This window comes from Paramormyrops kingsleyae, chromosome 10 (assembly GCF_048594095.1).
Source record: "Paramormyrops kingsleyae isolate MSU_618 chromosome 10, PKINGS_0.4, whole genome shotgun sequence".
Classification (NCBI taxonomy): domain Eukaryota; kingdom Metazoa; phylum Chordata; class Actinopteri; order Osteoglossiformes; family Mormyridae; genus Paramormyrops; species Paramormyrops kingsleyae.
Window position 1 is genome coordinate 1,618,003 of NC_132806.1, and position 13,907 is coordinate 1,631,909.

At 37.0% G+C, this 13,907-nt stretch overlaps 1 protein-coding gene across 2 annotated transcripts; it reads left to right on the plus strand.

Moving 5' to 3' along the window:
- Nucleotides 1–8,350: 8,350 nt before the first annotated feature.
- On the plus strand, nt 8,351–11,628 carry LOC111840503 (basement membrane-specific heparan sulfate proteoglycan core protein-like). Of its 2 annotated transcripts, none has more exons than XM_023805419.2 (6): nt 8,351–8,524; nt 8,732–9,091; nt 9,373–9,723; nt 10,102–10,218; nt 10,488–10,516; nt 10,767–11,628. In XM_023805419.2, the coding sequence occupies exons 1-6, from the start codon at nt 8,476–8,478 to the stop codon at nt 10,896–10,898; spliced, it is 1,038 nt and encodes a 345-aa protein (XP_023661187.2). In that variant the 5' UTR covers nt 8,351–8,475; the 3' UTR covers nt 10,899–11,628. The 2 variants fall into 2 exon arrangements, with proteins under 2 accessions (XP_023661187.2, XP_023661188.2); XM_023805420.2 differs by having other exon boundaries at nt 8,870–9,091.
- The last annotated feature ends 2,279 nt before the right edge of the window (nt 11,629–13,907 follow it).

Below are 13,907 nucleotides of genomic sequence, written 5' to 3' on the forward strand. Positions count from 1 at the left end.
GTTGGGGGAGAGAGCCTGCCCTTAGTGATGAAGTTAAATCATAAGCAAGTCAAAAGTTTGGAGTGAGATTAGGGGCAAAATGTATGTCTTAAAATCTACTTCAGAGAGCAATAAAGAGCCCTGCCTACCACATTCAAAGGATCTTGCTCTTACACTTGCACCAAGGTTCTAGTCTTTCGGCCCAGTGCTACCTGTGATTCATATGTAGACCTAGGCCCCCTAGAAACATATGTGAAAGACACAGCCAAAAACCTTGGCGTAATTTTGGACTCTAATTTTAAAATGGAGAAACAAATTAACAGTTGTAAAGTCTAGCTTTTTCCAATTAAGGCTTTTATCCAAGGTCAAACCCTTCCTATCATTCAAAAACTTTGAGAGGGTTATACATGCCTTTGTTTCATCCCGCCTAGACTACTGCAATGCCCTGTATGCGGGCATTAGTTGCTCCTCCTTATCTCGTCTTCAACTAGTTCAGAATGCTGCAGCCCGCCTTCTAACCAGAACGCGAAGGCGGGAGCATATGACACCTGTGCTCGCAGCCCTTCATTGGCTCCCTGTACATGGTCTGGCACCTTCCTACATATCAGGTCTTTTAAAAGTTCATACACCATCCAGGGCTCTTAGGTCAGCTGACCAACTCCGCCTAGTCATTCATCCCTCTAGGCTAAAAAGCAGGGGTGATCGGGCCTTTGCAGTGATTGCACCTAAGCTCTGGAATGAGCTGCCATTGCATATACTCCTGGCTCCTTCCTTGGCTGTTTTTAAATCTCATCTTAAAACCCATTTTTATGCCCTGGCATTCAATACAGCATGAATGAGTTATTTAGTTACCTGTAGTTTATGTTGTCCTTTCCGTTTGTCTATCAGGTCGTATTTCCTTGCTTGTCCAGCTATTAACTCTCCATAACTCGGGACAGTTATGAACTTGGCAGAAAACTCCACTCTGTATTCCTGCCTATCGTCCAATAATTCTATATAACGAGACACCTTGGTGGATGTTATCCCTTACCTCTCAGCATGAGAAACACAAGGTGCGGCGTGTGAGCATCTGAAGTGGTTGAAATGTTTCACAGTCAGTACATGAGTCTTGAGAGCCCTGGTCATAAGACATGGCCAGCGATCATTTAATTGATACAGTCCACAATGACTATTGTTTATTATGCTATACAAAATTTTATAAATATCTGTCTTTGTGGTTTTGTTTGTGATTCTGGTTATGTTTATATCACCTTGTGCACTTAATATACTATCTATGTATTTCTTTCAAGAGCAGGTACATATACACACAGAAAATAACCCCTAGGTAGGAAGTGACTGCCAGAATGCCATAGATGGGTGGCGATCTTAAAAAAACAAAAAGGAATATGCAGTGCTTCCTTCAAGTGAGAGAAAAACATGACTGTGGCTATCACAGCGGTAACTCACTGCTGTGAATTAGTTGTGGTTAAAACTGAAAATGTTAAAGGGGACATAATCATTTATGTTACATTAAAGATGACATGCCCTGCAATGGATTTACATCAAAATACTGTTTGAGGGCTAACCCAACCCCTTCTGTGAGAAACAACACTTCTCCTTATTAGGTAAAACACTAACAAGTGAATTTGAATTGAATGGTGACGGGTGCAGCGTGTCACTTCCTGTTCAGGGAGTGTGAGGAAGCAGCAGTTCAGTTTTCAATCTAAACAGCTCAAGGGAACTGTACCCTTTACTAAGGCCTGTTACAGTATACTGCTGCCTGTTTTTTTCATTGTTTTAATGTGTAGCATTAGGGTTTCTAATTTTTCATTTACACTTACAGTACCAGCTGAATGTAGTACTATGCATCCTTAAAGACTTCGCATTTAAATTACTTAAATTTAATTGAAATGTTCTCAGGAATTAGTAGAGGTGAGCTGTTACTAGCTTCAAATTTAAATTCTTTTGTCAGTGAAGTGAGTACAACATATTTAATATTCTGACTCAAAAATATCAGCAGACATGGGTCATGGCACTGTCCTCATTGTTCAAAAGTTTTTTTCTCTGGGCGCAGAACTGGGAGGGGTACTTCCAGTGCATTTTATACTTTTGGTTTTGGTAAGTTTCAGTAAGCTTTTTTTGGAGGTTCGAACATTGATCTTTGGTTTTTGTGTGGAAAAATGGTTAGGAAGACATTCCGTGTCGCGGAATCTCAAAAGACGACTTTCACTTTAGACAGATTACTTTAGAGAATGATTAGAAGAAAGTGGGACATCCATTGCTGTAATGGAGGTGGACACTTTTGTACACGCAGAGGATGTTTCCAATTCTTATGCGTTAGGTTTTTTTTCCTTTGTTTTTTAAATATATATATTTTTATAATTCTGTATTCCACAACATTATAATGATCATTCCCATTATTAAGGGCTGTATTACAGCACATCATAGTATACTGTATTCAACTAGAAGTGCATTTTGCTATTATAGCTTTCTTTGTTCTGGATAGTTTTGGCGAGATCAGGCACAAATTGGGTAAATAAAATATAGTATTTTCTGTGAAATTGGTGAAAATGATTGTTATGAGCCATACGTTCCTTAGTAAGACCCCACCTAGAATATTGTGTGCAGGTTTGGTCACCATACCTCAAGAAGGACATTGCTGCCTTAGAAAAGGTGCAATGGAGGGCTACGAGAATGATTCCTGGTCTTAGAGGAATGTCTTATAAGGAGAGGTTAGCTGAGCTGAATCTGTTTAGCCTTGAGCAAAGGAGACTAAGGGGGGACATGATCCAGGTCTATAAGATTCTAACGGGTCTGGATGCTGTTCAGCCAAATGGCTATTTCAATATTAGTTTAAATATTAGAACTCGTGGCCATAAGTGGAAATTAGCGGGAGAACATTTTAAAATAAATTTGAGGAAGCACTTCTTTACACAGCATGTAGTTAGTGTATGGAATAGTCTTCCTGCTAGTGTAGCGGAAGCTAATACCCTGGGTTCCTTTACATCAGAGCTAGATAATATTTTAACAACTCTGAGCTATTAGTTAAGTTCTCCCCAAAGTGCTTGATGGGCCGAATGGCCTCCTCTCGTTTGTAAATGTCTTATGTCTTGCGTGGTAATGTATTTAAAAAAAGTGAAGTACTGCCAGTGACATCATAGCCCTTCTGGGTAGTGTTTGGACAGATATGTCACCTTTCCTCAATAAAACCTGTTACGCTCAATGAAATCATGTTAAATTGAGCGCACATGTAGAAAACAAGTTTGAGAACCACATATTTTAAGTTGACTGATTCCTCCATGTAGTTTTTGAGATATTCACAAAATACCCAAATACAAAAAAGTGTATTTGTATTTGTTCAACTTTTTTTTTTTTTAATTGCATATCCATAAATTATACAGAAGTTGCCTATGAATTTCAATCATGCAAGTTACCGCAATTAATGGTACAGTGGTCAGCTTTGATTTTAGGTATTAGACATGTTGCTGACAATTATATCTGAAGTTATAAAGTAATATAAAGTAACCATTCCAAAGAGGCAAAAAACAGCCCAATTCATCATGGACCTGTCAGGCCATATAGGGTTAATGTTCTAAACACTTTAGACAAAATTAATGTGCAAATAAGAATCAAAAGTGTGACATACATACTGCTTTCTTTGCAGCAGTGCAAGAAACAGAGGTCAACCAAATGTCAATCTTTACGCAGAACTTGATGGTTACTGAATTTTAAAGGACAACACCAATATGAACCAAGAAAAAACATGCATTATGAACTATATATTAAGATTATAGGTTACATAAATGAAGAATTATTAAAAGAAAACAACATTCTCAGTATTGCTGGTTGGTTAAACCTCAAGAGTGCTGTTTACAAATGTGGTCAGTAATTTTCCATTGCCAGCATCACCTCCGCTCTATATAGAAAGAACGACACACAGAGGAAATGGTGTTTGTGCCTCAGAGTGTGAAAACCACACGGCCAGTATGTCGATAAATGCCAAATGTTCTATGTAAGTTCTACAGTATGTAACTTTATATCCTTGAATACATAAAAAGTTTGTAAGTATATCTTTGTAGGGACTCCATTCATTCCTATGGGGAAAACTCACAACATGATGATCTTAACCCCTACCCAGCCCTATCCATAACAAGTAGCCAAACAAAATACAAGACATTTGGCATTTCTACTTTGATTGCATTCACAGATCTTTGTGGGGACCTAAAATGGTCAAAATAACAGGTTTTTATTACATTGTGGGGGACATTTGGTCCCCACATTGAAATATAAACCTAATCCACACACTCACACACACGTTTGTATTCCTGTCTTGATGGGGACCTTCAGTTCATTTCTATGGGAAAAGCTCTAATACTAAGAATGACATCCTTAACCCCTAAGTTATAAGTAACCAAACATAATACAAAACCTTTGACATTTTTTGTTTTTTAATTGGAGTCACATGTTTTTTTATAATTGAGTTTCCCCTTTGGGGGATGGTCTCCACAATGTCAAAATAACTGGTTTGTATCACATTGTGGGGACATTTGGCCCTCACAATGTAATATATACATAAGCCACATGCACACGGCAGTATTTCTTTCACTTTAGGAAGCCTCTCTCTCAAGATATTGTTGTCTGAGATGGTGGTGAGATGCTTCTAACACATCAAAATTAAAGGCAAAAAACAAAAAATATTTCTGGTAATCTTTGTTCAAAACTTGCTAGAGAGCTGAGCAGATTATAGTCTTTCTTTTTAAGCAGCTAGTTTCCAAGATACTGCCAGGTCAGTTTGTTGTCCTTCTTTTCGTACAGTGAGACTACCCTGTGGTTTTTGCTTGTTTGCAAGCTAACAAGCGGTGGAAAGTTGGCCAGTTTCTAAATCATTATTTAGAACAGAGGTCAAGCGCAGCCACAAGCCAGCAGTTCTCAAACCAACTTCCTCATGCACATATAAAAGCATGTGTGTATGCATGTGCTGCGTGATAAAATAATAAAAGTAAGACAGCTGCAAAGAACATTGTGAATTAAATTTTAAGATTATCGGCATATTTACTATTGAAGACATTAAGCATAACATCAGTACTTTTTTTAATCAGTTGAATATTTAGCATATTAATCTCAGTTAACTTCCTCATAAAAAAATCACAGTATTGCCAAATAACTCTGTCGCACCATGATAAATCACATCATATCAAATGATCATACAATTTATTTAAACCTATACCTGATATAGGGTCGCGACTGAGCAGGCATGGTGAAAATTGGGTCGCGGTGCAAAAAAGGTTGAGAACCACTAACCTAAACAGTATATTATATGATATACTATAGTACTATAGTATGATGTACTGAAAACTGATAACTCAGTATCATTTGAAAGGGTGGGTAATATTGAATACAAAAAGGTAGTATTTCTTGAAATGTTGTGAATATTACCTCTAGCTTAAATCAGAGTCTTTTGAGGCCTTGAAGCCTAAGAAGAGTCAAAGGTCACAAGAGATGTTTGCCTAAGCCCACAACTGGAGTTCAGGAAAGAGTTTGTAGGACACCTTCTTGGAGAGTGACAGTCAGGTCAGAAAAAACAAACTTGCAACTGACCAACAACAACGGAGTTAGTTACCACTACCCACATGAGTTCAGATGTGAAAATGAAAATTTCTGTCACCTGCTTTTAAGGAAAATATCAAACGGTCAAACATTATCCTTAATAGCTGTAAAAGGGGAGCAGGCATGGTTCTTTGAGGGTAGGAAAAAGTCGGGTAACACGTCCATTTTCACTTGAAATTACTCAAACTGTCATTTTGGGCAGGATGAACGACCTTATGACAAACCTGGGACCTTGTGGCAAACAAAAGGTGTTTTATTAAAGTCCAAAAGAACAACAACTGGAAATAAACATGGGGGACGACGTTCTGATCTCGGGGGATGAAAACAGGAGGAGGGAGTGAGAAGGAGGGAGGGGAGCAAAGGGTCAGTTGGACATGGAGGCCAGGACTTCATACATACATAAATAAAACATTTAAATGTGTTTTGTTCTTGACAAATGAATTGCCCAGTTCTTGCAGTTGCTGTCCTTGGTCCTGCCTGTAAAGTTTCCTGACCTCTCTCCATAACCCTGCACTTTCCTTTCCTGACTCATACAAAGCAACTGGATATAGGAGAGACCAACACGAGTGCATAAGGCCCACAGAAACCACTCCCCCACCCCGAGCATGGCCCTTAGCTCTGAAAATGTTCCACTGGTGCTGGATATATAGCTGACCCTGCATTCTGACCCCAAACTTCATTCTCACCTCTATATGTGTGTGTGTCTCATATGAGACCAAGTTGGGATACATGAAAGCTAAGATATTACTATATACCTGTACTGTAGGGTAACCCTAACCCTACCCCTAATCCTATCTGCCAGAGTTGCTGCTGAAGGTAACATGGTTATATTCCTGAAGCAGAAACTCTGAGCTGAGCTTTGTCAAACTGTGGAGGACTCTCACATACTTAATTTCATTGTACAAATGACAATAAAGGTTTTCAGTTTCAGTGAGGTACATAATGATGCATTTTTCAGCTTTAAAAGATCTGGAAATGAATGAACTGGGAAGGCTGCTGTGTTTTATGGTTAAAATTCAACTTTGTGTTATTTGTCATAAGTAAATATGGAGAGTAACGTATAAACACATTATAAAGGCATGTTTAATATTAGATACTTGGCTTCTGTTATTAATCTGACAAAATTAATATTTTCACATGGGGCATGTTGCTTTAATTCTCAGTAGTGTACTTATATAATACTTTTGATAAGATGATCTACAAAGAACAGTGCCATGTAAATGCATTTTTTTGTTATATTATTGCAGCGAATGTTATAGATATCTGCAATGAAGGCTGCAGTGATGGCTCCTTCTAGTGGTAACATAAGAGCATTAGGTGTTCTCCAGAGTTGTGATCAGCTGCTGTAACCAGATTACTTTAGCCTGGATTTCATCTTCTTTATATAAAATGACCAGAAATGACAGCACCAAACCAAATTGGATTTCCGAAGTATGCATATTGGAGAGTGGAGTGTGACTCAGTAGGTTAGTACTCGCCTGTGACCAGAACCGAATCACTCCAGGGACCCTGGCTGTCCCTGTACTGGGGCCCCCATATATGCACACACGCACACTTTTGTATTCATATCATTGTGGGGATCGTCCATTCATTTCTAGGGGAAAAACCATAATTCTAACAATGACAACCTTAACCCCAACCCAGCCGTAAGTAACTAAACAAAATACAAGACTTGCCATTATTATTATTATTATTTCTTTTTTTTTTTTTGATTGTCAGATTTTCAGAAAATTGAATTTCCCCTTGTGGGGACCAAAAAATGGTTCCCACAGCATCAAAATAACAGGTTTTTATCATATATACATAAGCCACCCACAAATTAAATGATAAAAGAAAATCCATTACTGACATCTCTTAATTGCCCATACAGTATGTCTGTGCATGTGTGTCTGCCCCAGTCTTCTACCATCTGCTGCCCAGGACAGCACTCAGACCCCCCTGTGACTTTGACCAGAACAAGTGGTTATAAGATAGATGCATATAAACTGATTAAATCTTTCCTCTCGGGATGGAACTTGAAATGCTCATTATTCAAATTTGAAAATAAAAAAAATCCTCTCATCATTGAAATGGCATTTTAATTGTTTTAGTTCCCCACTCTCACCTTTAGCCTGTAATGGGATTTCAACCTTGACCAATAAAAATGCGGGTTCTCATAAATTCCATGTTGCATGGTTCTTTCCTCAAGTTAAGTCAGCTTTCCCACACCAGCAATTATATTACTTGATGTCTGAATGTTTCATCCACAAGTCAGATGACATTAGTATGAAGGTAAGCATAAAATACATACATTCGGTGCAGTATTTACAAGCCACATTGTACTTTCAATAAATGCTGCAAGCCAATTTCAATATGGACGTCTGTTTAGAGGGGGAGAGATTGCTTTATATATGATAGTACTGAAACATTCGAAAAATGGCTTTGAAGAAATATACCTCCTGCTCGAGTACTTCATACTTTTGTAACTGGCCATTCACTGGAAGATCACCTTCACTGCATTTACACCTAGTTGTCTCTTTGACAATAATAATGGCTATTTACCTCACTTTGATGTCACTTTGGATGAAAATGTCAACTAATTAAATAAATGCAATGTAAATGTGAGTTGTAGTATCATGCAGACTATATTTAAATGTGGTTACATTTAAATATTAAAGACAGCTCAAGACAGTTTTGAGCACCACCTTGATGATGTTCAGGATGCAGAGGAGGATTTCTGAGAAGGGGTGGTGACCAAAAGAAAGACGTCAAGATCAAGACAGAAGATAGAAGTGTAAAATATTCATTAGCTTTGGAAGGTGCTATCTGGTTTCTCACCACTAAGTCAGTTAAGTCTCTTGATTTTCTCTGACCTGTTGATTGTATTAAGTGGAGTGTGAAGGCAATAGAACATAAAATTTTACTGGACATATGTGGATAATGAATGTCAGTCTTCTGCTTATTGTTTTGTTAACAGAATGTAAGTGAAAATTTTTATATAGTTTATTAATTCTCATTGCAATTTTTATTTGGTAGTTATATGAAATTTTACACATCACAAAAGGAAAAAGCAGATTTTCGCATATTGACATTAAATGTGTCTTTGGTAATTAATACTGTTCAGATTTATGTTTGCTTTTATATTTTAAAATAATTTGCATAAATTCTTTCTGGATTTCCTTTGTAGCACAATTAGGCAAATCACAAACTACAGATGTCATTCAGCCAGATCCTTTGGTAACATCCCAGGTTGGGGACACAGTAACTCTACAGTGCTTCTATGAGACAAATGATCCAGCTTATTTGTCTTGGTACAAACAATCAGGGGGATGGAAACCTTGCCTCATATCCACATTCTATAGTTATGAAGGACGTCCGATTTTTTATGATGAGTTTAAAAGTGACTCCCGCCTCAGAGTGCAGGTTGGCACAGGAGAAAATCACCTGATCATTTCAAACACACAGGATTCTGATTCAGCAGTGTATTACTGTGGAGTAACAATTATAAATGTGCTGCATTTTGGAAATGGAACACTTTTATTAACAGGTACTGTCATTGAATGTCTTTCATTTTATAATGAATGCATTAAATTCTCTGTGCTATTTTGTGTGAAATGTATGTAATTCAATGTAATACAAACAATATTCTGTTTATATATAAATAACACAACTGAATATTAGATGTATATTGGAACAATATAAATAATATCTATGCAAATAATATTTATTACTATAATCTACATTTTACACATTAAATATCTTTTCATACAAAATCGAAATTAAACAGACATTCATTATTTGACCAGGAATTTTTATTACTCTTTTTAGGCATAGATTCAAAGAGCAGGACTGTGATTCAGCAGCCTGTGTCTGACACAGTGCAGCCAGGAGACTCTGTGACCCTGCAGTGTACAATAGAGACTGAGAGCTGTGCAGGAGAACACAGTGTTTACTGGTTCAGACATGGATCAGGAGAATCCCTTCCAGGAGTCATTTACACCCATGGGAACAGGAGTGATGAGTGTGAGAAGAGCCCTGAGGCTGGATCTCCTACACAGAGCTGTGTCTACAGCCTCCCCAAGAGGAACCTCAGCCTCTCTGATGCTGGGACTTACTACTGTGCTGTGGCCATGTGTGGGGAGATCCTCTTTGGGAATGGGACAGTTGTAAACTTTTCAGGTAAGGAATTTTTTATTTTTTTTATTTTAGTAATAGAAATACCAAAATGCAAGTTAAAGTAATCTATTATTACTGTAGTTAACAATATAGGCTATTCTGTAATAAAAAAAAATGTTTGATATCTTTTAGAAATAAGTTATATTTTTCTTTGTTATTTATATGGGAATTTCATCTAAATATAGTCTTCAACAGCATATTTAATATTAACTGTTAGCATATTATCATAATCTCTATTATCAGAACATATTTTCATTCCATTGAATTCCCCAGGTGTTTTCTGTCGAATAGGTAATTGGTTTTGATGGAAAATGCAGAAAAATTAACATTTAGAATAGCTTCATCTATGTAGCATTTGTATTATTTTCTCTACATTTTCAGGGGATACAATTGCCCTCCTCTACATCGTGTATTTTCTGGGTGCCATCTTAGCTGTTACTTTCATCCTGTTTGTCATTCTCCTTTACCTCATAAGAAGACCCTGCCAGCATTTTGAAGGTATTTTATTCAGAATGCAGCAGTTTAAATATAGTAATGTGATGGTTATTCATATATTAACTTTGTGTATTTTGCAATTACAGTGATTTAACTGTTTGAGTGCAATCTGCAAATTTAATACAGTTCAAATACAATTGCTTATGATGCATTCAAAAAATTATATGCATATAATTTACCTTGAATAAGCTTTGGAATGATGGATTTCTGCAGAAAACGTATATTGTGCAATATCTATATCCTTATTGGCGGTGTTCATATATTTAAAACAGGACAAAATGAAAAGCTGTCCACTGAAGAGGTAAATACATATCTTAATAATTCTGTCATCACCATGTTTTTTATCACTCATTTTGATGACATTTGTTAACATTCAAAATGCATTTCAAATACAAAGTACTACAATTATATAATAGTAATTGATTGGTGAGATTCTTAAATCCATTTAAGTATTTGATTAAGATTAGTGAAAAATCACTAAATATTTGGCACATATAAACTTGTCAGTTATGAATCAGAAAAATGGGTTTGAATTTGTCCCTTCTTCTCAGAACCATGAAGCTGACAGACTGAACTATGCTGCGTTGAATTTCACTGGCAAGAAAACCAAAGACAGGAATAAGAGAGCAGTCATGGAGAGAGAAACTTTATACACAGAAGTGAGATATGAAGTTACAGGCTAAAACAATGCTATACACTCTTATTGTGTTAAAACTGTGTTTTTATAGGTTTCATTTACAAATAAGTAATAATGAAATATTAACTGAAATAGATTTTTTTTTTAAATGGAAATTCTGGTTTTATTGGTGTCAAAGATATTGAAAATGGATGGATGGATGGTAATTTCTGTTCAAAATGGATTAGGACAGATGACAGTGGTAAATTACATATTTTGTATTTTAGAATCAATAAAATAAGATTTTAGAATTTTGTTTTAATGCCTCCATGCATAACATGTATATAAGAAATTGTGTTCCTTAATGTAGAGGATACATCCTGTCACAAAAGTTGAATAAAACTTTGTGAGTAAAGTAAAAGTAACATGAATAAAACTTGCAACATAATATCTGAAATAAGAACTACTTACCAAAATAATGAGTTAAAAGAACAAACTTATACGAATATAATGACATAAGGGATTGGGGATAAATATGCATAAAATAATCTTTAAATTAATGTACAGGACAGGACAGGAATACGTGGTGGATGTTGTGTACATATATAATACTGTATAATAGCATTGTTTCGTTCATCAGCTGGGTCTACAGCAATTCACTGTGTACAGCTGTGCTTCAGAAACAATTCAATTGTATCAATGGTACAATGTGTGCTGTGCTGTGAATCGATTAAAAATAATAACAGCAATTAATTTGCAATCATAAAAATGTACAATTAAATCCCTAAATTAATGTTGAATTACAGTTTTTTCCAATTGCTAAAGCACAATTTTGACAACAAGGCTCATTTTTGCAAATCATTTAGCACAACTCACAAAACACCTCACCCAAAGAGCAAAACACCTCACATATCCTGCAAAATGAAGCTCTCCAGTCAAAACTATATAAACACTTATGAAAACCAAACTTTTGCCCCAAATAGTACACATTTCTTTCCCATGCCTAAATTTTTCCTCCAACCAACCAAACACCACTATGTAAAATCCAAAACACTTTTATCTCTTTAGGGACTGTCAGAACTGCAAATGCTGAGAATTGGGCACAGAGACGTATGTGCAGAAATAAATTAGGTTCAAACAAATCATTTATTTAGCTACAATTTGCAACAGAAAAACCAACAAAAGCCATATTACTGTACAATTCAGCAAAATCTAAACCTTTGGAGAACAGAATGAGAAATGTGCAAGTGAAAAAACAAATGAACAACGAAACAAGATTATGCAGCGTCATGTCGTCTCAGTGGATCTGGCCACAGCACCTCATCCACTTCACATGCGACATCTTCCCTTGCTAGACAGCGAGGAAAGAAGCGTCGGGAGTGTCTTATCCATCCCTGGATGGCTCCTACGTCAACTTCCTCACATGCCTCCTCCATTGCTTGTAGAAGCCCCTCACGCACATGCGGTTGATGTTCATAGACCTTCCAACGCCATGCTGAAAAGAATTCTTCTATGGGGTTCAGAAATGGAGAATAAGGGGGAAGGTAAAGCACTATAAAATGTGGGTTGTTGGCAAACCAATTTTGCACCATGGCTGCACGATGAAAAGCCACATTGTCCCACACTACAACATATCTGTGCTGTTGCCCTTCATCATCCATGTGGTTTGCCTGTTGTAAGATGTCTCTCAATCTGTCCAGAAATGTCAGGATCAACCCTATGTTGTATGGACCATGAATGGCATGGTGGTGTAGAACTCCATGTCCTGTGATGGCAGCACACATTGTGATGTTTCCCCATGTACGCCAGGAACATTCACAATAGCTCTGTGACCTATTATGTTTCTTCCCCTTCTTAGGTTTATGTTTAGTACTGGAGAAATGCAGCATTATATGTAGTGTCCTGTAGTCTAATAGTTACCTGCAAGTAATTGTGCCTCAGTTCTTTGACTCTTTCAGAGTTCCTCTCAAAAGGCACCCGGTATATCTGTTTCATTCGTACCTGGTGTCGCTGGAGAACACGAGCGAGGGTAGACAAGGCAACTTGCCTAATGTTGCCAAAAACTGTGTCGGTGGCTTTGAATTTCCCTAAGTCTTATGGCATTATTGGCCAAAACCATGTTTATGATCTCTACCTCCTGTGCCTAGGTGAACATCCGACCTCTTCCACCACGTCCTACTTGTCTCTCAGTCCTTGGAGAAGACAACAATGTATATATTGGTATGCAGCCTCTCTTGTTTATAATGAAGATTATGCAGTAGTATTGTATAAGTAAAGAACACATACACGTATACTGTAAATTATAGAATGCAGTATTAGCCTACTGTATATACAATATACATAGATACTTTGAATTGCTGTATATATACAGAGTGGGTGTTACAGAACATACCTGTTCTCAAGCCGAAATGTACAGATGACAGAAGCAACAGTAAATCGACTCAGGTTGGGTTGGATCCTCTGTCCAGCCTCTCATTGTCAATCCATGATTTATAACATGGTCAACTAATGTTGCCCGAATTTCATTGGAGTGCTTGTCTTCTTTGTCTTTGTCCTCTTTCACCTCTCTGTGCACCCCTACCCCTACCTCTTCCTCTACCTCCACCTCTTACGCGTCCTCTACCTCTAATGTCTATTCCTCTCCCTCCGGCTTCCATTGTTCTTTAGTGTTGGTAAATCTGTGGAGATTTATAGTTCTCACATTCTGATTTCTGAGTTAACTAATAAGCAGTCAAGTGCTTGACCAGGTGACGTTTGTGTTAGCCTAATGGGTACATGGGTGTGGCTTTCTGAATGGGTGTGTTTGGAAATACCTAAAAGTGTCTTGGTGTCAGATTCCTGTGTTTTCTGTAGGAAAGTGTGTGCACTCTAATGCAAAAGAAGTCAAGTTAATTGCTTATTGTGTTCAAAGGTGTGATTTGTGTTTTGAATATAACAAATGTTAGGAGAAATTTTGCTCTCTGAGTGCCAGTTTTTGCAGTTGAGCTTTACATTAGATTTTAGTGTGTTAGCAATTGGAAAAAACTGTAAGACAAAGTGGAGTATATGGGTTATTCTTACAATTTCATTATCATGA